This window comes from Hyla sarda, chromosome 10 (assembly GCF_029499605.1).
Source record: "Hyla sarda isolate aHylSar1 chromosome 10, aHylSar1.hap1, whole genome shotgun sequence".
Lineage (NCBI taxonomy): Eukaryota > Metazoa > Chordata > Amphibia > Anura > Hylidae > Hyla > Hyla sarda.
Genome location: NC_079198.1, coordinates 104,813,409 through 104,837,487, shown reverse-complemented (window position 1 = coordinate 104,837,487; position 24,079 = coordinate 104,813,409). Strand labels below are relative to the sequence as shown.

General features: G+C 42.4%; 1 protein-coding gene across 1 annotated transcript in view; it reads left to right on the top strand.

Moving 5' to 3' along the window:
• Positions 1–23,084, top strand: part of LOC130294451 (ATPase family AAA domain-containing protein 3) — a 107,549-nt gene extending 84,465 nt beyond the window's left edge. The window contains exon 16 of the mRNA XM_056544276.1: positions 22,573–23,084. Coding sequence (XP_056400251.1) covers positions 22,573–22,752 — 180 coding nt within the window. The 3' untranslated portion in view covers positions 22,753–23,084. The remainder of the gene's footprint in view (positions 1–22,572) is intronic.
• The last annotated feature ends 995 nt before the right edge of the window (positions 23,085–24,079 follow it).

Genomic DNA, 24,079 nt, shown 5'->3' with positions numbered 1-24,079 from the left:
GACTGGACATGATTTAGAAAACACGGCCCTGTCTATATAAGGTCTATTAGAGCAAAAACCAAGCCATGAGGGGGACAGAACTGCCTGTAGAGCTCAGGGAGACAGGATTGTGTGAAGGCCACAGATCTGGAAAAGGGCATAAAACATTTCTGCTGCAGTGGCCTCAGTAATTCTTAAATGAAAGAAGTTTGGAAGAACCAGGACTCTTCCTAAATCTGGCCACCCCACCAAACTAAGGGAGAAGGACCTTGGTAAGAGACATGACCAAGAACCCAATGGCCACCCTGGCTGGGCTCCAAAGATCCTGTGTGCAGATGGGAGAAACTTCCAGAAGGTCAACTATCACTGCAGTACTCCACCTATATTGGCTTTATTGGCCAGAAAGAAGACGTTCTTCAGTAAGAGACGCATGAGAACAGCCAGAGGTGAAGAGTAAGATTCTGTTATTTGATGAAACCAAGATTACATTTTCTGGCCTCAATTTTAAGCATCATGTTTGGGAGGAAATAGGCACTGCTCCTCACCTGCCCAATACCATCCCTACTATAAAGCATGGTGGGAGCAGCATTATGCTGTAGATGTTTATTTTTTTATTTTTCCTAGCACTCGAGACAAGGAGACTGATCAGGCTTCATGGAAAGCAGAATGGAGCAAATTGCAGAGATATTCTTTAAGGGGTATTCCATGAAAAACATTTTATTTATTTTTTTTCCATATCAACTGGCTCCAGAAAGTTAAACAGATTTGTAAATTACTTCTATGAAAAAAAAAAGCTTAATCCTACCAGTACTTAACAGCTGCTAAAGTTGAGTTATTATTTTCTGTCTGACAACAGTGCTCTCTGCTGACACCTCTGTCTGTCTCAGGATCTGTCCGAAGCATTAGAGTTTTGCTATGGGGATTTGCTGCCACTCTGGACAGTTCCTGAGACAGACAGACAGGTGTCAGCAGAAAGCACTGTTGTCAGACAGAAAAGAATAACTCAACTTCAGCAGCTGATAAGTACTGGAAGGATTAAGATAATTTAGTAAAACTAGCTTTCTGGAGCCAGATGATATTTAAAAAAAATATATATATATATATATTATATTATATTATATTATATTATATTATATAATATAATATAATATTATATTATATTATATAATATTATATTATATAATATTATATTATATAATATTATATTATATAATATTATATTATATAATATTATAATATATAATATATAATATATAATATATAATATATAATATATAATATATATAATATATAATATATATAATATAATATAATATAATATAATATAATATAATATAATATATAATATAATATATAATATAATATAATATATAATATAATATAATATATTATAATATAATATAATATATAATATAATATAATATATAATATAATATATAATATATAATATATAATATATAATATATAATATATAATATATAATATATAATATATAATAATATATAATATAATATATAATATAATATATAATATAATATATTTATTTTTTCATGGAATACCCCTTTAATGAAAACCAGATCCAGAGCACTCTGGACCTCAGACTAGGCAGAAGGTTCAACAAGACAATGACCCTAAGAACACAGCCAGGACAACACAGGAGCGGATTTAGGAACAACTGTAAGTTGTCCATGACTTGCCCTTCCAGAGCCCTGACTTGAACCCAGTTGAACATCTCTGGAGACCTTACAATGGCTTCCAGCGACGGTCCCCATTCTATGTGACAGAGCTTGAAAGGATCTGTAGAGAAGAATCTAGGTAAACATTGTGGCCTCATCCCAAGAACACTGAAGGCTGTAATAGCTTCCAAAGGGGCTTTAACTAAGTCCTGAGTAAAGGGTCTGAATATTAAATATGTCACTCAGTGCTGGCGAGACCCATCAATACCTGCCCCAATGACTATTGAACCTGGTCTGGGCATCTTTTTTAAACTATAATTTCTCCTAAATGCCCTTGCGTTTAAGAGTTATTCCTAGTGTGTCGGGTCATGCTCCCTGCACCAGCTTTATGATGCCCATGGTTTGGCTCCCTTTAACTGCTATGTAATGAAGATTATTACTTTTACTGTGTACTATAATTGGGGTCAAGTTTTATATAAGAGAGTCCCCGTTTAGAGTGCTGTCATATCCCACAAAAACAGTTAGAAAAATGTTACTCAGTAACTAATCCTGATCCTTGACATATTTTGTTTGTGTATAGCACCTATATTTCTCTCACAAATACCTTTTTTTTTTGTTGCTCACTTAGGTTTTAGAGAGGGTGTGTTCTCACCCTGCACACCTCCTCTTCCTCCCTAAGTCTGCTGCGCAGGGTCTCTTCATCCAATCACTGCAGGCTGTTCTCTAACCCTCTCCTCCTTTTTCCGTCAGGCGTCTGATAGGACAGGAGTAAGCACAGAGGAGTGCTAATCCCGCCCTCACTTACTGGACTCTTTTTTTTTTTTTTTTTTTTTTTTTTTTTTTTTAATGAAGTATATTAGAAAAGTTAATGTTTTGCCAGGATGTACAACATATAAAAAGTTTTAGATTTTGACAGTGCCCATTTAATGTACATTAGTGTATTCCAAACAGAGTGTCTCCAGCTGTTGCAAAACTACAACTCCCAGCATGCCCAGACAGCCGCTGGCTGTCCGGGCATGCTGGAAGTTGTAGTTTTGCAACAGCTGGAGGCACTCTGTTTGGAATACACCGATGTACAGGTTCCAGACCCTTGTTAAGAGTAACAAATGCATTTTTCTGCTTTATACCTAATGGGATGTAACCCTCTTAAGGGAAAACTGCTTTAAATTGATCACCGTAATGTCTTGTATCCATGGATGCCAGGACCTCTCCGATCTGAACCGAGGAGTTTGAGTAATGTTTTGCAACGGCGGCAACTACCTCTAACGCGCTTCCCATTGCCGAGACGGCACAAAAGGCTCGCGTATGTCGCTCTAATTAGAATCTATTTGTTGCCGGATCCCAGCTTTTTCCCATTATTTCTGCATGTTTTCATGTTCCTTGTAGGGAAAAAAAATGCAGAACTAAATAATGGTATTAAAAGAGGGAGAGGGGGAAAGCAAAACGATGCCGCGACGCCCGATTGAGCTCAGGCGGCTGAGCCTGTGTGACAAATTGCGGAAAATGACTGCAGAGCAGTGTTTCAAGACCATTATCTCCGCTGGGTGGATAACCATTTGCATTAGCGAGGGCCAGGGAGCAGACGGCCTCGATGCTTCTGCATTGAGCAAAAGCGTTTACATTGACTCGCTCCCCACAGGCTGTCTTGCCTTTTGTCAGGATTTGCTTGATTGTGAGAAGCGTTCTTCTTCTTCTCCCCCCTCCCACCCCCCCATCATAGTCTCCGCAGCAGATGCGCCGCCTGGTTCCTGGGTGCCACTGCAGAATGAAACTAGGCAGATGCAGAACTGTAGTAATACAGGGGGGGGGGGGGGGGGATCGTCCATAAATGATATTGGTCTGTGGTTGTCTCCTATTCAGATGTCTTGGATAGGTTTTTGGCATTTTAGTAGCCTTTGGAGAGGGGGGCAGAAGGGTTCTACAGCTGGGGATCATGTTGTGCATGCTATTGTCACATTTCGCATCACCTTCACCAGAGTGTTGATTTTTAACACTTCATCGCTATGGAGTTTTTACACTTGGTGCCTGCATGCTCAGCAGAGCCAAGTGTGCATGTGTGTGTGTGTGTGGGGGGGGGGGGGGGGGGGGTTAGAAGAAGCAACTCCCAATTGGATTGAGTTGATAAAACTGGTTCCAAACTAATCCAATTCCCTTTGGATCCATCCAAATGTTTTTGGATTATTTTTTTTTTCCAGGCAAATAAAGTACAGGAGCAGGGACTCCTGTCAGAGATAGTTGTCACTGCACCTGTACTCTAAGTCAGCGGTCTTCTAACTGTGGCCCTCCAGATGTTGCAAAACTACAACTCCCAGCATGCCCGGACAGCCAACGGCTGTCCGGGCATGATGGGAATTGTAGTTTTGTAACATCTGGAGGGCCACAGTTTGAAGACCACTGCTCTAAGTGATGGTTGTCTCCTATTCAGATGTCTTGGATAGGTTTTCGGCATTTTAGTAGCCTTTAAGGGGGGAGGGGGTTCTGCAGCTGGTGATAATGTTGTGCATGCTATCCTTACATTTTGCATCACCTTAGGGTGTTGTATTTGAGCACTATGGATTTTAACATTTGGTGCCTGCATGCTCAGCAGAGCCAAGTGGGCATGTGTATGATGGGGAGGGGGGAGCGTTTGGGAGAAAGAGAGAAGAGACGGCTCACAATTGGTGTCTCACACTGTTGTATAGAGATGATCGAACTGGTTCCAAACTAATCCAGTTCCCGTTAGATTCATCCAAATGTTTTCAGATTTATTTCAGGCAAATTGCATACAGGTGCAGGGACTCCTCTCAGACAGTTGTCCCTGCACCTGTACTTCAAGCGGTGATTGTCTCCTATTCAGATGTCCTGGGTAGGTTTTTTAGTAGCCTTTGGAGATGAAGACAGAAGGGTTTTGCAGCTAGGGATCATGTTGTGCATGCTGTACATTTTGGATCACCTTAGGGTGTTAGACTAGAACACTTGGTGCCTGCATGCTCAGCAGAGCCAAGTATGCATGTGTATGGCGGTGTTTAAGAAAAATAGAGAAGAAGCCAGCCAAGGTCTGCATTTCCAACTGTTGGATGGAGATGATCCCAACTAATCCAATTCCCTTTGGATTCATCCGAATGTGTTCGGATTTATTTCTGGCAAATCTCATACAGGAGCAGGGACTCCTGTCAGAGACAGTTGTCCCTGCACCTGTACTCTGAGCGGAGAAGCATTCACTATGTATCGCCTTGTAGCTCGCATCCGTTCAGTAGTTGGGCAGAATAACACATTTCAAAGCTTATTCATCCACATTGATGATCGGAGGCAGGGTCTTTAGTGCAGGACCCTATTAAGTGCTGGTCATGTGATAAAAGGGGATTATCCAGGATTAGAAAAACACTGCTTCTGTCCTTAGGTTGTGTGTGTGGTATAGAAACTCGGCTCCATTCACTTCAATGGAAATGAGCTGCAATACCATGCACAAACTGAGGACATTTGTGGCGCTGTTTCTGTGCAGCTATGTTTTCCTAAACCTGACATGTCATTAATGATTCATTGGTGGGGGCTCTATATATGAGACCCCCCATCTGTTTGTAGAACAGAGATCCCTAGTCAGGTGGTATACCCAAAAAAAGCCACTCCTCTGTAGACTTCAATGCAGAGAGCTGCAATTGTGCAGGGTTACACTTATGTTTGCGTCAAGGACAGCTGACTGGTATAGCTGACACCACCTCATCCTCCTTGGGTGGGTACTGACCAGTCTTTATGATAGTATTTTTCAACTAGTGTGCCTCCAGCTGTTGCAGAACTACAACCCCCAGCGTGCCCAGACAGCCTTTGACTGACTGGTGTTCATAGGACATCATTTTCCTTGGGTGGGCACTCTCACCAACCAGTCTTATAGCAGTGTTTCCCAACCAGGGTGCCTCCAGCAGTTGCAAAACTATAACCCCCAGCATGCCCGGACAGCCGTTGGCTGTCCGGGTATGCTGGGAGTTGTAGTTTTGCAACATATGGGGAGCCCACCCTTTTGAAGGCCACTGATGTAGACAGACATAGACGTTTTAAAGGGGTACTCCACCCCTAGACATCTTATCCCCTATCCAAAGGATAGGGGATAAGATGTCAGATCACAGGGTTCCCGCCTCTGGGGAACCCCATAATCTCGGCTGCAGCATCCCAGACATCTGGTGCATGGAGCAAACTTAGCTCCGTGCCGGATGACTGACAATGCGGGGCGGAGGCTTGTGACGTCACGGCCACGCCCCTCAATGCAAGTCTATGGGAGGGGGCGTGATGGCTGTCACGCCCCCTCCCATAGACTTGCTTTGAGGGGGCGTGGCCGTGATGTCACGAGTCTCTGGAGCTGCACCCAACGCTCTTAATGAATTCTGGGTGCAGCAGGGAGATTGTGGGGATCCCCACGATCAGACACATTATCCCCTATCCTTTGGATAGGGGATAAGATGTCTAGGGGCATAAGGAAGGGAATTGATTCAAATATTGCAAAATCAGGAGCATAAAAACAAAGGTTCAGGGTACGATGTCTGCAGGTAATAGATGACCCCGATTTTATATCACATCGTAGGATTACATCCAGGCTGGTGAGGACATAGGTGCGCGGCGTCTTAAATGGATGCCATTACACCCGCACCACTAAACGCTGCATTATTTAGGAGCTCTTAGAGAATAGAGGAACAAATGGTCGCGCGGGCCTCCAGCAGGGCGAGGAATCTGTCCCGATAAACGCATGAACTCTGTCACCATAACCTCACTGCCCGCCCCTCTAGTCTCCAGCGAGAGGGTAACCTTGTTAAAGGGTATCTCGCCTCCCAGCTTGGCTGAAGACTTGCTTTGTCAGCCAAGTCTGCGGAAATGGGTTAACGTGTCCGCAGGGGGAGATAAAAAGTATGAATATGAATGAGGCGGGATGCTGGCTTCTGTTACGCCAGCAGCTCTCAGCAGGGACAGCCGCTCGCTCCCCCTCTCCCTCTCTTCCTCCGTCATCTTTTCTCATCCCTCTTCCCATTTTTTTTCATTTTTTTTTTTGTTTCTCCCGCTCCCCCCTTCACCTCCCCTGACAGGCAGGGACCCCGCAGCTTTGGCTATTTTTAGAAAGTCATTCAGAAAAGCAGCCAAGCGCAAAGCATTGCAGTATTCGGCGGCGAGATGCGGAGGTTCGGTGATGACTTGCGAGGGCTGAACACTATATAAGTATTAAGCGCCGCTGTTAATGCAGCCAGACACTGCAGCACCTCCAATAAATGGACGCATTAACCCTTTTGTCAATGGAAGAGAGAGGCCGGGGGGGGGGGGGTTGGACACGCGTCCTAATCTATTCAATCCCCCCATCCCCCTTTGTATCACTAGACCTTGCCCTGTCTTTGCTGACATGGTAAATTTCAAGGGCACAGTCCTGCGTGGATAAGAACAACCTTGACAAGCCTTCCTACGTAATGGAATCGGGAGGCGCATCAAATCCTAGAGCGCTATTGACGGCCGACTTTACTGTGTCGCTTCTCCTCGCAGACGTCCATGAGGCTAATTTTTTTTATTTTATTTATTTTGTGTTCACCGGTTATTAACTTTAACTGCGTCGGCCTGACGTCATTCATTTCGGTCAACATCAGCGTCTTCATTTGGGGCTGTGCGCATCACGATTTTAATGCGCCTATACCGTACGCAAAGCAAACGCTGCTAACTTGTGCTTCATGCCTACACCTTTTTGACCTATATGTTATACCAGTGTTTTCCAAACTACAACTCCCAGCATGCCCAGACAGCCAAAGGCTGTAGAGAGAGAGTGTGTCTCCCACAGTGTTTCTCAACCAGGTCGCTTTTGCAAAACTACAACACCCAGCATGCCCAGACAGCCAAAAACTGCAGGTTTGCTGTAGAGAGAGTGTGTCTACCACAGTGTTTTCCAAATAGTGCTTCTCCAGCTGTTGAAAAACTACAACTCCCAGCATGCCCGGACAGCCTCTGGCTGTCCGGGCATGCTGGGAGTTGTAGTTTTGCAACAGCTGGAGGCACTCTGGTTGGGAAACACAGAATAAAGCCCGGCGGTGTAATGGCTGCAAGCTGTTTTTGCGGATTTAGTTAGATATTAAATAAAAAAAAATCCCCCGTTATGTCTATATCTATGTGGACGCCTTCAGCTCTTCTTCTTGTCATTTGTAAATGTTTAATGGCAATTAATTTTTAAAGGCGCAATTAATAATTGAGATGCAAAACTATGTTTGTGTAGAGATGGAGGCGTCTGCCGAGCCGCTGCCCTGGCGTACCAAGAAAAATCTGGTTTGCTTGGAGTAGATTTTTTATTTTTCATGCATTCACCCATTACTTATAGTAAGGGGGTGCAGCTAGTTTGTGAGCTCAGAGGGTTGGAGTCTTTTCTTACCAAATACATGTAGACGTCCATTATCCCCTTGAGGTTAAATAGAACCTCTATAGTACATGTGTTACAAATAAAAAGTAACTTTTAATGTGTATTTAACTAAATAAACTAAAATAAAAGGTGAGAAACTTACATTTAAAAAAAATAAACACATCTCCACTTGTGTCACTCCAAATTTCTGAGAAACGTCACTCCCAGGTCGTCTCTGATTTAACCACCGAAAATTAATGGGACCAGAATCTGATTACTATAGCGCTAAACTACATCGCTACTTTTATATTAATATATTATACACTCATGTAGCACTGAAATGATGGCATATGCAACCTCTGTATACTAACACCACTTAAATATGTGGCAGTTAGGCAGAGGTCCTCCAGTTCTTGGTAACAATCGGTGGGTACTCCGAGGTAGCAACCACTGTGACCTGCTGTGCACCGCAGGCACGGGCTATTTTATGGCTCCCTAGCCTTTCATGACCCTATCTTTAATCATTTTGTATATTGGACAAAATGGAGATGCAATTTAAAGAGGTACTACCCTGCTGACAACGAATCCCCTATCTAAAGGATAGGGGGATAAGTTGCCTGATCTCGTGGGGTCCCACCGTTGGGGATCCCCGCGATCTCGCACGCAACATCCCGCTCTCATCAGGCCCCGGAGCGAACATTCAATCCGGGTCTGATGACTGGGCCGGTGATTGTGACGTCACAGCTCCACCCCCGTGTGACGTCACGCTCCGCTCCCTCAATGCAAGTCTATGGCAGGGGCGATACAGCTGTCTCGTCCCCTGCCATAGAGTTACATTGAGGGGGCGGAGTGTGACGTCACATGGGGCGGGGCTGCGACGTCACAATATTCTGGCCCCGTGATCGGCAGTCATCAGACCCCGAGCGATGTTCGCTCTGGGGCCTGATGAGAGCAGGGTTCTGCGTGTGAGATTGCGCGGTCCCCAGCGGCGGGACCCCACGCAATCAGGCAACTTATCCCCTATCCTTTAGATAGGGGATAAGTTGTCAGCACGGTAGTACCCCTTTAAAACAGAAAACTGTCACACCCCAACATGTTTCGCCACTGGTGTTGCTTTATCAAGGAGATCAACTAACAGCAATGTGATTTGAGTAAAAATATGTTGGTTAAGTGATGTAGTTTAGCGCTATAGCAATCAGATTCTAGTCCCATTAATCATCGGTGGTTAAATCGAAGACAAACTGGGAGGGACGTTTCTCAGAAATTTGGAGTGACACAAGTGGAGATGTGTTTTTAAATGTGTATTTCTCACCTTTTATTTTATTAGTTAAATACACATTAAAAGTTACATTTTATTTGTAACACATGTACTATAGATGTTCTATTTAACCCCTAGGGGTTATATTGTTGCTAGGTTTATATACCCCTACATGTGTTATTTGGCCTATTATATTAGTGTGGTTATGCCCTTGAGCACACAGCCCATTTTAGTTTTTATGCTTTCATTTTTTTCCTCCTTGCCTTTTAAGAGCCATACTTTTTTTTATTTTTCCATGCACAGAACCATATGAGGGCTTGTTTTTTGCACAACTAATTGTACCTTGTAATGACACCTTTCATTGTATCATAAAATGTATGGCGAAATCATATTATTTGTGATGGGAAATAAAAAATAAATTTTTTTTTTTGGAGGGTTTAGTTTTTACGCAGAGCACTTTACAGTATAACTGACATGTTCTCTTTATTCTTTGGGTCAATACAATTAAAACACCCATATCTGGATGCTTTGTACTACAAAAAAAATAATCAAACTGTTTGTAAGAAAATAAGTATATTTAAAGCGTATCTGTCAGATTCTCCCTGATTGTGTACAAACCGTTTGTGTGTCTACGACCTATATTTCTCTCAGAATTACCTTTTATTTACTTTCATCATTGCTCAGCGAGGTTTCTGTCCATACAGAGGCATGGGGCGTGTCCCGCTCTTCTCCTCACTGTGATGACTCCTCCCCCTCCCTCACTCTGATCTGACTCACAGAGGGCCAGGAGCAAGCACTGCAGCTCTGGACCTGCCCGCAGCCCTGTCAATCGCTCATGGTGTCCATGACGTGCCGATGGCCACTGACACTGCAGGACTGGTATATGTCCCAGGAGGCAGGGGGGCCCCTAGTGGCCAGTTTTTTGACTGCCATTTTCAGTATGAAATACTGAATTTTCTGATGAAGCCAATTGCACAACATATTATTTTTGCATGCTTTATATCATATCAAAAGTTATTGTATCTGGCAGTTCCCATTTAAAATGTTCCCATTCATATCCCTATAACTTTCTCATTTTCCTTTTTATACGCGGCTGTATGAGGGCTCATTTTTGGTGTTGTGATCTGTAGTTTTACTATTTTTGAATATATGTTTTTTGATCACTTTTTATTTCATCTTTTCAATCTTTTGATTGCTATTACTGTTCAGTGCAATGCATAGGCATAGCACTTATCAATGATATCAGTCATCCACTTGTATAGTCTGCCAGAAGGCAGACCATACAACTGGATCACAGCAGAGCTCACGGAGCTGGGAAGGAGAGCTTCGGCTGCCATCTCAACTCATTGGACCCCCACAATTGCACAGCTGGTGGTCCGATGAATCTCATAAAGCCCCCTAATGTTTAAGATGCCGTAATCTGTATCAATCACAGCAACCAAGTTCCCCCCCCCCCTTTTTTTTCATGTTGATGCCCACCGTTAACGGTGGGCATCAACATGAAAAAAAGGGGGGGGGGGGAAACTTGGTTGCAAAAGTGGTAAAACTGCATGTATTAAGTGTGGTGACAGTGTTAAATATCACAAAGATTCTGTCGGGTCATTGGACCTGCGGTGCGGCTGGGAATGAGACCAGTCAGTTCCTACCCTTAGGGATTTCATGGATTTGGCATGTTTCCTCTGCATTGATTTTGCTGGATGAATTTATCTTTTGGTACAGTGGTTTGGCCGTGCTTTAGTATCTGCATGAATCTTTGACTTCCTGGTTGGCAGTCTCTACCGGATCTGGTAGCACCCTATGGCTCATTACAAGAGTTAACTAGGCGGTGGAGTCCACTCTCTGTTTCAGTGACCCCTGGATACGCTGTACTCCACTTGGTGTTGGGTGCTTTTTGGTTCCTTGAATGCGTCTCCTTGTTCCTATGACCTTCAGCTGGAGATGAGAGGAGGGAGAACTCTCCCTTTCCAGTTAATCTACATTACACAGCCGCTGCGCTGGAAAATCCCTCAAGAAAGCAGTTTGTGGGGAGGATGGGCCTTTCACCTGCCAGCTGCCGGAGTCAAACTGCTTACACTGAATTGCTGTCGAATGTGAATCCTCCAACTTCCCCGGCATTCATGAATAGAAATGGGGCTTCATTAGCTCCAGCATGTGTTCACTTTTACTGCCTGCACAGCTCATCTTTCCGTCATTTAACCCATTCAGGGTCTTTAGGTCTTAAGCGTCCCGACTGATAGCTTGGAATTTAAGATGGCACAGCTGTCAACGAGCCCATAAGGATGCTTTCAGATGTGCCATTTTGTGCACGTTTTTGTAAGCCAATGCAAGCAATGGATAGTAAATGGAAATATATAGGAAATATTCTACTTTTTCTCTTTTAGCTCCCGGTAGGAAGATGTGAAAGTGTCTTGTCTTATGTAGGTTATGTAAGTTTGACTGTGGCTCTAGAGGTCAAGGACCTCTGCTTGTCCAAGAAATGTATAGAGCAAGAGATATAGTCCCAATGTGTCAATAGTTCAATGACTTAACATGTTATTTGCCTTACCTGATCCTTCCCATTGACTAGTTGCAATATAATGCTACATGAGCCGATTTCAGATCCAGTTTCTTGCTGCAGGAGAACAGTGCAGGTTGGGGGACACCTTGGAAATGGTGACCTATTGTCTTTCAAGTGAAGTTATGTTGAGTAGCTTTATAAACCCTGAACTTTAGGAAGGTGAGATCGATCAGCTTAGAGATGTGGCATATTACTAATGTGTTTGTGTCGTGAAATGTGCCGATGTTTGGTGCATATTGCATAAATTTGGTGCATCTTTTTACAGTTGTGTTTTTTTTGTTTTTTTTGTCTCTCATTCAACCAGAGGGTGCAGCTTAACAGGAAATGTCTTACCGATAAGGACTTGATTACGACAAATTGTGCCGAGACTTTAGCATAGAGAAGTAAACTAACCATTAGTTGGTATAATAAGTCAAAAGCATGTGAAAAAGTTAGTGCATCTTTACAGACTGTAAACTTAAACTAGACAGTCTACATATCAGACAAGATTAATAACTCGCCCCAATGGCCTCAAAGACGTCCCACATAGTATCTTTACTATCCTCAGTGTAAGATGTACATAATTTTATGGAAATAAAAGGGTTAGGAACAGAAGAAAGCCAATGTGGATAAATGAAAATGGGGCAAGAAATAAATTTGAAAGCATTTAAATAACTAAAACAGGCAGCGAAGAAGCACTTAAAAGCTGTAAGGAAAAAATATAAATTCTGTAAAAAGCAGATGCTCATTGCCAAAGAGAGTAAAACAAACCCTAAAATGTTCTTAAATTATATAAATGGTAAAACTGTTAAAATTAAGTGGTGGTCCTTTTAAAAAGTAATGATGGAGGAGGAGGAGGAAGATGATGGGAAAGCAAATGTATTAAACATTTCCAGAGGAAAATAAAAAGCCAGGTGGAATGCAAAGGAATAAAGTCAATTCTGCATAAAATTTAAGCCTGAATTCCCTAATGGCGACTCCTGGATTAGACAATTTATCCCCTATCCAAAGGACAGTGGAGAAGATGTCTGAGAGGGGCTTGCCGCTGGGACCCCAAGCCCCCTCCCCCCCCATTACCATTTAAGATTTAAATAATTAAACTGGACAAATAACCAGGTTTAGGGTGGGTTCACACCACGTTTTTGCAATACCGTTTTTTTTTCAGGTTTTTGATAAAAAAACGGATTCCTCAAAACCTGACTAAACTGTATCAAAACGTGTGTACAAAGTTTTATCTGTATACGGTTGAAAACCGTATACGGTTTGAAAAGTGATGTCCGGTTGCATCCGTTTTTTAAGAAAAAAAGCTTAAGTTTTGAACTTTTCACTCCATTATGAATAAACTTTCACTTGTTTGATTGAAATTCCAAGAAAAAAAACTGTGCAAAGTCAAAAACCGTATGGTAAAAACTGGATGGAACCGTACACACATACAGTTCTGTACGGTTCCCATTGACTCCCATGTTAAAAAAAAAAAAAAAAAAAAAGTACACGGGTCAATACGGTTTTTCACCTGGACCAAAAACCGTGGTAGGCCACGGTTTTCTGTCCAAAAAAAGAGTAAAAAACCGTGTGGTGTGAAAAAACGAAGACAACGGTACACATTATGGTGCATACGGTTTTGAATGGGAAGTCTATGGGCACGGTCTTCTGTACGGTTGCATAGGTTTTTTTTTTTTTGTTTTGTTTTTTTATATGAAGCTGTATGCCTAAACCGTATAGTAAAATCGTGGTGTGAACCCACCCTAAGAAAGTTTAATCTCTACAGTGGGAAAATAGTTTGAAAGGTTTTCTAACCAATTCCATATTAGAGCGTGAAAATGATGTTTAACCTTTTAACAGCATGGGTTTATGGGGCATTGGTCCTGCCAAACTAATCTGATAAGCTACTGTGCTTTCTGTGAGACTGGACCACGGTTGTTGGATGTTGTATATTTAAAATTTCCCCCCAAATAATTTGATACTGTGCTGCATATATGGTTCACACATTAAATGACAGTGTTGGGAGTAGAGATGAGTGGCATTACAGTAATTCGATTCGTCACAAACTTCTGCTCGGCGTTTGCTGACTTTAGCCTGCATAAATTAGTTCAGCTTTCAGGTGCTCCGGTGGCTGGAGACTCTCTCCTAGGACTGTGTCCACCTTATCCAGCCCACCGGAGCACCTGAAAGCTGAACTAATTTATGCAGGATAAGTCATCAACTGCCGAGCCGAGAAGTTTGTGACTAATCGAATCACTGTAATTTCGCTCATCTCTAGTTGGGAGAAAAAACATGTATGTAACTGGCTCATTGCTCAAAAACAAGGGTGGTTATTTAACAGTAAATACTTTCATTGAGTGACTGTTACTTGTGGGGTACCACAGGGAGCAGAATTGGGACCTATTATCTTTAATATAATTAATTAACCTAGTAGTATCATCTGAAAAAGTGATATTTTACTGTGCAGTTCCTCTAAGATCTGTAAAGTGAATGACACAATAGAGGGGAGTGCACTGTGTATAGTGGGAAACACAATAGAGGACAGTGCACTGTTACAAATGGATCTGGATAGGTTGGAAGCTTGGGCCCAGGAGGAGGTTCCTGATAAATGTAAAAAAAATGCACATGGGGAGGAAAATCAATGCCAAGGTTACTTAATTGAAAACAATGGGTAAAACTGAGATAGTTAACCAAAAGCTAAAATTCCTAACTGTAGCCACCAGTGTCAGGCAGCTGCTGCCAAGGCCAGGAAGATCATGTAACTCTTCAAAAAGGGCATAAAGGGCATTCCTCTGGATCCACAGTGTAAAATCTTAGGCTGAACTAGATAGATTCAGCCTTACACAATGTTACTATGTTGCAGACCAAATAACTGACTCCAATACACTACACTGGATACGAACACCTATTTTCAGCTTGAAAAGACTTGTCACTTTAATTCTCTCTCATTTGTGACCCGAAGCTGAATGCACACAGTCAGCATGAGCCCCCTCCCCCCCCCTGTGCACCATTGACATTAAGAGAAGTGAAGAGAGAGACACTAAGATAATGGGAGATGTAGTAAAGAAAAATATCCCATGGAGAGTGAAAGTGTCAGCACACCCGCCAGGGAGTCGGTGTATGTTGATTTGACAAGTTTGTCATTTTTTCGATTTGCTATATGTCGACAAAATGCATTAGAGTATTGAAAAACAAAGCCAAACAAGAAGACTGGTCTAATGTAGTCAGAGGCAGCCACCCAGAAAAAGATGGATGCAATTATCATCTATGTGCACATGTAGCATTAAAGAGGGACTGACAGCTCGGCCAACATGTCTGTAAATATCTGTATCACAATTCTGGAGCTTTGCATTGTGCAGTTCCTTAGTTTTTCCTCCTGGAAATATGTGAATAATTTTACCAGCAGTCTAATTCAAGAGGAATTCGAACAGAAAAAATTACGTCCGAAAAATCAAAATTTCATTTCGCGCGGAATTACGTGCGGAAAGGGGGAAGAAGGAAGGGGAGGGTTTGTGGGAGGGCCAAATCAGCCATTTTATGATTGTGCTAGTCAGAAATTAGTTTCTTAATAATTAGTATAATTAGTTTCGCTCATTTTTTAACAGATTTTGGAAAGACTCTGCTTCTATCTTGTCCTAAAATGGCTGACTAGTAAAAAAAAAGGGTGGAGCGTGGGGTGGAGAGCGCGGAAACGATCTCGGGCGTAAACATTTTTTCCCATTGACTTCAATTGAATTCTGCTTGAAGAATGAACATGCTCTTTCTTCAAGCGGAACGGAATTCCGCGTCGGAATTCCGCTAGCGGAATTTCCGCAGTGTTAACAGGACAGCGGAAATTACATTGAAGTCAATGGCAGAGGAGATGGCAATTCTTTTGGAGCGGATAATTCAAGAGGAATTACTCGAGTAAATTCCTCTTGAATTCCGACGTGTGAACGGGCCCCTAAAGGCCTACATACACTTATGAAAGATAAGACAAAAGAATGCGCTCCATAGTGAAACACCACCAGCGCATAATCCCAGTAAGAGAAAGTTGTGTAAACTGGCACACAACAATGGTTTAGGTGAGTGAGAAGGAAAGTTCCGTCCGCGGCCCTCCTACTGACAGATAACACACAATAGAGGACTTCTAGCGGGAGCTGCAGGATAAAGATTCGGCGCTGGCTGGAACAACCACAAGTGTAGAAGAACAGTTTATTCTGAACATATGCAATGCGTTTCACCGCGCATGCGCGGTGAAACGCATTGCATATGTTCAGAATAAACGGTTCTTCTACACTTGTGGTTGTTCCAGCCAGCGCCGAATCTTTATCCTTCAGCTCCCGCTAGAAGTCTTCTATTGTGCGTTACATACACTTGTGAGCCCTATTAGATGGGCAACTAAAACGAGATAGAAGAGCGCTCCATAGCGTAAAAAGCCTCTGTAAGGTTCACGGTAATTGATGTAAAAACTCTTACCAGAGGTGGTTGTGTGGACTCACTTAGACCGAGAAGAACAGCTCAACTTCAGCAGCTCATAAGTACTGAAAGGATTAAGATTTTTTTAATAGAAGTAGTTTAAAAATCTGTTTAACTTTCTGGAGCCAGAAAACCCCCTAAAAGGGGTACTCCGGTGGAAAACTTTATTATTATTATTATTTTTTTAATCAACTGGTGCCAGAAAGTTAAACAGATTTGTAAATTACTTCTATTAAAAAATCTTAATCCTTCCAGTACTTATTAGCTGCTGAATCCTACAGAGGAAATTCTTTTCTTTTTGGAACACAGAGCTCTCTGCTGAATCACGAGCACAGTTCTCTCTGCTGACACCTCTGTCCATAATTCCCATAGCAAACATATGCTGCTCTGGACAAGTTCCTAAACTGGACAGAGATGTCGGCAGAGAGCACTGTGCTCGTGATGTCAGCAGAGAGCTCTGTGTTACAAAAAGAGAAGCTAATAAGTACTGGAAGGATTAAGATTTTTTTAATAGAAGTAATTTACTAATCTGTTTAACTTTCTGGCACCAGTTGATAAAAAATAAATAAATAAATACATTTTCCACCGGAGTATCCCTTTTAAGGGGGTTTTTATGTCAACTGGCTCTTGAAAGTTAAACAGATTTTTAAATTACTTCTATTAAAAAAAAAAATCTTAATTCTTTCAGTACTTATGGGCTGCTGAAGTTGAGTTGTTCTTCTCGGTCTAAGTGCTCTCTGATGACCTGTCTCGGGAACTGTCCAGAGTAGAAGAAAATCCCCATAGCAAACCTCTTCTACTTTGTGCAGTTCCTGAGACAAGCAGAGATGTCAGCAGAGAGCACTGTTGCCAGACAGAAAAAGAACAACTCAACTTCAGCAGCTGATAATTATTGGAAGGATTAAGATTTTTTAATAGAAGTCATTTACAAATCTGTTTAACTTTCTGGAGCCAGTTGATACAAATAAAAAAGTTTTTTCCCAGAATACCCTTTTTAACCCTTTTACACAGCTCAATCTTTGTACGGACAGGGACCTTTGGACAAATACTGAATCCCTTTGTACAGCCTTTTACTTTCAAAATTTTCGGTAGCACTTCCCCGATTTTTCCAGGGAGATGTTCAGCCGACCATCCTAGCGATTAGTTGCGATTGCTTATTCATTGGTTGATCACTGGATCTTTTACATGGGACAGTAATCGGACCGTTCAGCCCATAATCGTTTCTTTAAAAAAAGAAAAAAAAAACTTAGGTTTGTGTTTGCCATTCCTACCATTTTCAATAGGAGCAGCGGGACATCCAACGTGTATGGGGTAGGGTCTGCACAATTTATCACAAAAACAATGGAATCACGAAATTAGCCGCTCGCAATAACTATAATTACGTGCCTACAAAACCCAGCAATTATAATCTTGCAAATTGGTATTTCGGCCACATTGTCGTCTTAGTGCAGGATTCTCCAGTCTGCATTGTAGAAGTAATACTAGTGTGCTACTGCCTGTCAGACTGCTGGAAGTTGTAGTTCCACAACATGTAGAAGCAGGTCTGTTGGTGAAGTGGGTCCATACCTTCCTTCACAGTTGGTTTGGCTGCAGAGGACACTTTTATTTCCACTATAACTGATGGTGTTTGCCCTAGAATGATTTATGGGTGGGTAGGACAAGCAGCTCTGAATCCTCTGGTGACACGGTCATTTACATGATGAAGTGAGCGGAGATTTGTATAAGCGATTCCTCTCGGTTTTTTGCGCCGATTGTTATTTCAGTAAATGTGCTGCAGTTAGATACAGATTATAGGGTTTCTACGTCTCGTGTCCGGACTTCACAGCGAGATGGAAATGGGATGAGGCATTCCTGGTATTAAAGGGGTTGTCTATTTTGGAAAACTCTAGGGGTCCCATAGCAAAGCCCCACTTTGAAGGGGTCCTCCACTGGAAAACATTTTCTTTTAAATTAACTGGTGCCTGAAAGTTAAACAGACTTGTAAATGACTTCTATTAAAAAATCTTAATTCTTCCAGCACTTATCAGCTGCTGTATACTACAGAGGAAGTTGCTGTATACTACAGAGGAAGTTCTTTTCTTTTTGAAAGTCTTTTCTGTCTGACCACAGTGCTCTCTGCTGACACCTCTGTAAATGTCAGGAACCGTTCAGAGCAGGAGAGGTTTGCTATGGGGATTTGATCCTACTCTGGACAGTTCCTAAAATGGATACCGGTGTCAGCAGAGAGCACTGTGGTCAGACAGAAAAGACTTTCAAAAAGAAAAGAACTTCCTTTGGAGCATAAAACAGCTGATAAGTATTGGAAGGATTACGATTTTTAAATAGAAGTCATTTACAAATCTGTTTAACTTACTGGCATCAGTTGATTTAAAAATAAATAAATGTTTACCAGCGGAGTACTCCTTTAACATTACATTTTAGAATTATTTGAAGCCACCTAATCCACACTTTGTCATGGTTCATTGGTTAATAGAGGGGCCCATGTTAGGGGTATACATTTTTTGACCACACAGGAGAGTGGTTACAAAGAGCATATCTCCCTATGGAGGACTTACCCTTTCCTGCATTATGCACTGATTTGAATAGGCACAGTGTAATCCTTAATTTTCCCTGTGGTGGTTCTGTAGAGAGATTGAACACTTACTACCTGACTTCTCTTCTGATCACAGCTGATCGCTAAGGTGTAAGCCTGAGAACACTTTAGACCAGTGGAGTGCTCCATTGGAAATACATTTTTTTAAATCAACTGGTGCCAAAAAGTTCAAAGGATTTGAAAATTACTTCTATATAAAAATATTAATCCTTCAATTACTTATCAGCTGCTGTATACTACAGAGGAAGTTGTGTGGTTCTTTTCTATCTGACCACAGTGCTCAATGCTGACACCTCTGTCTGTGTCAGAGTGGAAGAAAATCCCCATAGCGAACCTCTCCTGCTCTGGACAGTTCCTGACATGGACAGAGGTGTCAGCAGAGAGCACTGTGGTCAGACTGGAAAGAACTACACAACATCCAGTACTTTTCAGTTGTTGTATGCTGCAGAGGAAGTTGTGTAGTTCTTTCCAGTCTGACCACAGTGTTCTCTGCTGACACCTCTGTCCACGTCAGGAACTCTCCAGAGCAGGATAGGTTTGCTATGGGGATTTTCTTCTACTCTGGACAGTTTCTGACATGGATAGAGGTGTCAGACTGGAAACAACTACACAACTTCCACTGCAACATACAACAACTGATAAGTACTGGAAGTATTAAGATTTTTAAATAGAAGTAATTTACAAATCTGTTTAACTTTCTGCCACCAGTTAGATTAGGAAAAAAGTTTTCCACTGGAGTACCCCTTTTAATACAAATGGGCCAGCGTCTACATGAAATTTAAGGGTACATTTACACGGTTGGGTTACGAGCGTTTTTCCAGCTGCGGGTGTTTCTAGGCCAATTTTTCTCAGCAGAAAATCTGCAGCAGATCCGTTGAGGTAAATTGTAATCTTTGCAGTGTTCCGTGGCTGTAGATAACTAGCCTCAGAACACCCGCAGCAGGAAATACACTCGTAACCCGCCTGTGTGAACATAACCTTGATGTTCTTTAACATGTATCATTTTTCATGGGGACTGTCCTTTGCTCCCACACACTGATGCACAACATTTATATGAACCCCTACTGAAAGATAAGCCCCTACTGTATTTAGACCAGTGTTCCCCAACCATTGTGCCTCCAGCTGCTGCAAAACTACAACTCCCAGCATGCCCGGACAGCCAACGGCTGTCCGGGCATGCTGGGAGTTGTAGTTTTGCAACAGCTGGAGACACACTGGTTGGGAAACACTGATTTAGACACTGGCCCTGATTTACTAAGAGTGTTGTGTAGGTTTCTTTGTGGGTTTTAATTTCCTAAAATTTTTCCCTACATTTTGCACTTTCCCTACATTTTGCTATTTTTTTTACACATGCTCTGATCTGTCTGGTTCTCCTCAGCTCAAATCCACCACATTTTCTGTGGAAACCTTAGTAATTATGTAGGTTTTTTGTGAAAATGTCAAGAATCCGCCCCTTTTCTGTAACCACGCCCCCTTTTCACGACAGACACGCCCATTATACGGGTTTTCTCCGTAAAATGGAGAGTTGGTCTGGTTTTTCATTTCTGGCACAGACAGAATTCTGTCGCAATGAGACAGAATTCTGGCGCATTGCGCCTGATTCTGGCGCACAACCTGACAAAACATGTTGGGTTTATAATAGTAAATCAGGGCCACTATGTACTATGGCCCAGATTTATCAAACTGTGAGAGAAAAAAATAGTGATTTTTCCCTCAGCAACCAATCACAGCTCAGGTTTTACTTTACCTCAGCTCATTAGCTGATCTGTGATTGGTTGCTGAGGGAAAATCTCTTTTATCAAACTGTGTGAGAGAAAAAAGAGATTTTCCCTCAGCAACCAATCACAGATCAGCTAATGAGCTGAGGTAAAGTGAAACCTGAGCTGTGATTGGTTGCTGAGGGAAAAATCACTTTTTTTTCCTCTCACACAGTTTGATAAATCTGGGCCTATAAAGTTTTTTGCAGCTTCTGTATTAGGGTGCGTTCACACCGATTAATTCAAGAGGAATTTACTTGAGTAATTCCTCTTGAATTCTCTGCTCCAAATTAATGCACATCCCCTCTGCCCATTGACTTAATGTTTTTTTTCTGCTGTCCTATTCACACTGAGAAGGTAATGAGAGAGAGCGCTCCATAGCGTAAAACCGCCAATGTAAGGTCCAGGGAAGGAATGGAAATGATCCTTACCAGAGGCGGTTGTGTGAGCTCACCCAAAACAATGGTCAGTGTGAGTGAGTAATAGGCCCCGTCTGCAGCCTCCCCAACCAAAGAAACAATACCAAGTGAAGACTTCCAGAGAACGGTGGGTTTCAGCGGCGCTGACCAGGAGCGGACACGTCAGGTGAGTAGAATGAGGTCTTTATTAAAACAATGCTCATTATTAAAACAATGAGCACTGTTTTAATAAAGTCCTCATTCTACTCACCTGACGTGTCCGCTCCTGGTCAGCACTGCCAAACCCACCGTTCTCTGGAAGTCTTCACTTGGTATTGTTCACACTAAGGAAAATCTGCTAGTAGTATTCAGACGCTGAATTCCTTTCCGCTTGAAGAAAGAACATGCTCATTCTTCAAGCGGAATCCACAAGCAGAATCCAATAGAAGTCAATGGTAAAAAACTATTCTGCCCAACATCGAATTTGAGTGGAATTCAGAAAAGTAGATTAAAGGGGTACTCCAGTGAAACTTTAAATTTTTTATTTTTTTAAATCAACTGGTGCCAGAAAGTTAAACAGTTTTGTAAATTACTGCTATTAAAAAATCTTAATCCTTCCGGTACTTATTAGCTGCTGACTACTACAGTGGAAATACTTTTCCGTTTGAAACACAGAGCTCTCTGCTGACATCACAAGCACAGTGCTCTCTGCTGACAATAGCAGAAAATCCCCATAGCAAACATATGCTGCTCTGGACAGTTCCTAAAATGGACAGAGATGTCAGCAGAGAGCTCTGTGTTTCAAAAAGAAAAGAATTTCCGCTGTAGTATTCAGCAGCTAATAAGTACTGGAAGGATTAAGATTTTTTAATAGAAGTAATTTACAAATCTGTTTAACTTTCTGGCACCAGTTGATTTAAAAAAAATGAAAAGAGAAAAAAAAAAGTTTTCCACCGGAGTACCCCTTTAAATAGCCTCCTCCTTCATTCCTCTTCATTTCCGCATGGAAATTCCGCTTGGATAAAATGACAGAAGGCAACAATTCCTGACCGAAATTATTCCTCAGTGTGAACGCACCCTTACATGTTCCCAGTGTGAGCGCACCCTTACATGTTCCCAGTGTGAACGCACCCTTACATGTTCCCAGTGTGAACGCACCCTTACATGTTCCCAGTGTGAACGCACCCTTACATGTTCCCAGTGTGAACGCACCCTTACATGTTCCCAGTGTGAACGCACCCTTACATGTTCCCAGTGTGAACGCACCCTTACATGCTCCCAGTGTGAGCGCACCCTTACATGCTCCCAGTGTGAGCGCACCCTTACATGCTCCCAGTGTGAGCGCACCCTTACATGCTCCCAGTGTGAGCGCACCCTTACATGTTCCCAGTGTGAACGCACCCTTACATGTTCCCAGTGTGAACGCACCCTTACATGTTCCCAGTGTGAACGCACCCTTACATGTTCCCAGTGTGAACGCACCCTTACATGTTCCCAGTGTGAACGCACCCTTACATGCTCCCAGTGGGAACGCACCCTTACATGTTCCTTGTCAATCTGCTTTCCTTGCGGTTGTAAAATGTTTGGCATTGTTTGTATTCCAGGCTGCAGCATACGCCTCAGAAGATGGAGTGTTGACAGAAGCCATGATTGATGCCCGCGTGGCCGACGCGATCAGGCAGCACCAACAGAAAATGGAATGGCTGAAAGCCGAGGGCAAGGAAGATGGGAAAGAGCCTGGAAATAACCCTCTGCTTCCTAATCTAGAGGGAACCCCTGTATGAAAAAGCTGGGAAAGCCTAGGTGACCACTGAACCTTGTGACAAGTGAGATTAGCCAATAGCTGCACTTGACCCGGTCGGCTCTGTGCCTTCTCTACATCCACGAAGAGTAAGCAGAACAATGGCTGCCTCCTTGTCTGGGGAGGGGTAACAAGAAGAGGAGGCCATTCAGGAAACTCGGCGTCATCTTCAACATTCATTCCCCAATGGACTTGTGTCTTACATTTTTTTTTTATACATGTTTTAGGGTTCCCAGAGCTATTTATGTCTTCTAGAAATGTATGACCTTTGTTTTAAACCTAAATGAAGCAGCAGCTGTAAAGTGATCTCGGGGGTGGGGGGGGGGGGGTGAATATAGAGACATAGGTCATTGTTAGAGATGAGCGAATTTACAGTAAATTAGATTCGTCACGAACTTCTCGGCTCGGCGGTTGCTGACTTTTCCTGCATAAATTAGTTCAGCTTTCAGGAGTTCTGGTGGGCTGGAAAAGATGGATACAGTCCTAGGAAAGAGTCTCCTAGGACTGTATCCACCTTTTCCAGCCCACGGGAGCACCTGAAAGCTGAACTAATTTATGCAGGAAAAGTCATCAACTGCCGAGCCGAGAAGTTCATGACGAATCGAATTTACTGTAAATTCGCTCATCTCTAGTCATTGTTAAAGATCGTCCATTTACGTAAATATATATAAAGAAGATGAACTCTATGACTGTGTCTTGTGTGTTTATTGTGCTGGTCAATAGGTCAAAAAGTTCCATTAAAAAGGTGATTCCACATTTTCTTACTATCGCTGATCACGGGAATTGGCCAAGTATATCAGTCTTTCCCAACCAGGGTGCCTCCAGCTGTTGCAAAACTACAACTCCCAGCATGCCTGGACAGCCACAGGCTGTCCAGGCATGCTGGAAGTTGTAGTTTTGCAACAGCTGGAGGCAATCTGGTTGGGAAACGTGAGCAATAACATCATCACAGAACGGCTGGCAGGGGACAGGGGAGTGGTGATGGAATTACAGAGGAGTGATTTTTTTTTTTTTTCTTTTCTTGTTTTTAGGTCGGTACCAGCCTTTAAATTAAACCTTTTTTTTTTTTTTTGTCACTCAAAAATTAGAAATACCAACTTGCAAGTTTTTTTATGGGTTTCCCGTCGTATTTGTGTATGCACACCGTATTCAAAAGATCATACAGGTAAGTGTATTTGAATTGAAACAGTGAAAGTGTTTCAAATGCAACGGGCGGGAGTATGTCCTTATGCATTCTCCTAAAACCAAATTACTGCTTGCAATGTTATGTATTTCTAAAGAGTGTGTCGTCTTCATGAAAAGTTTAGAAC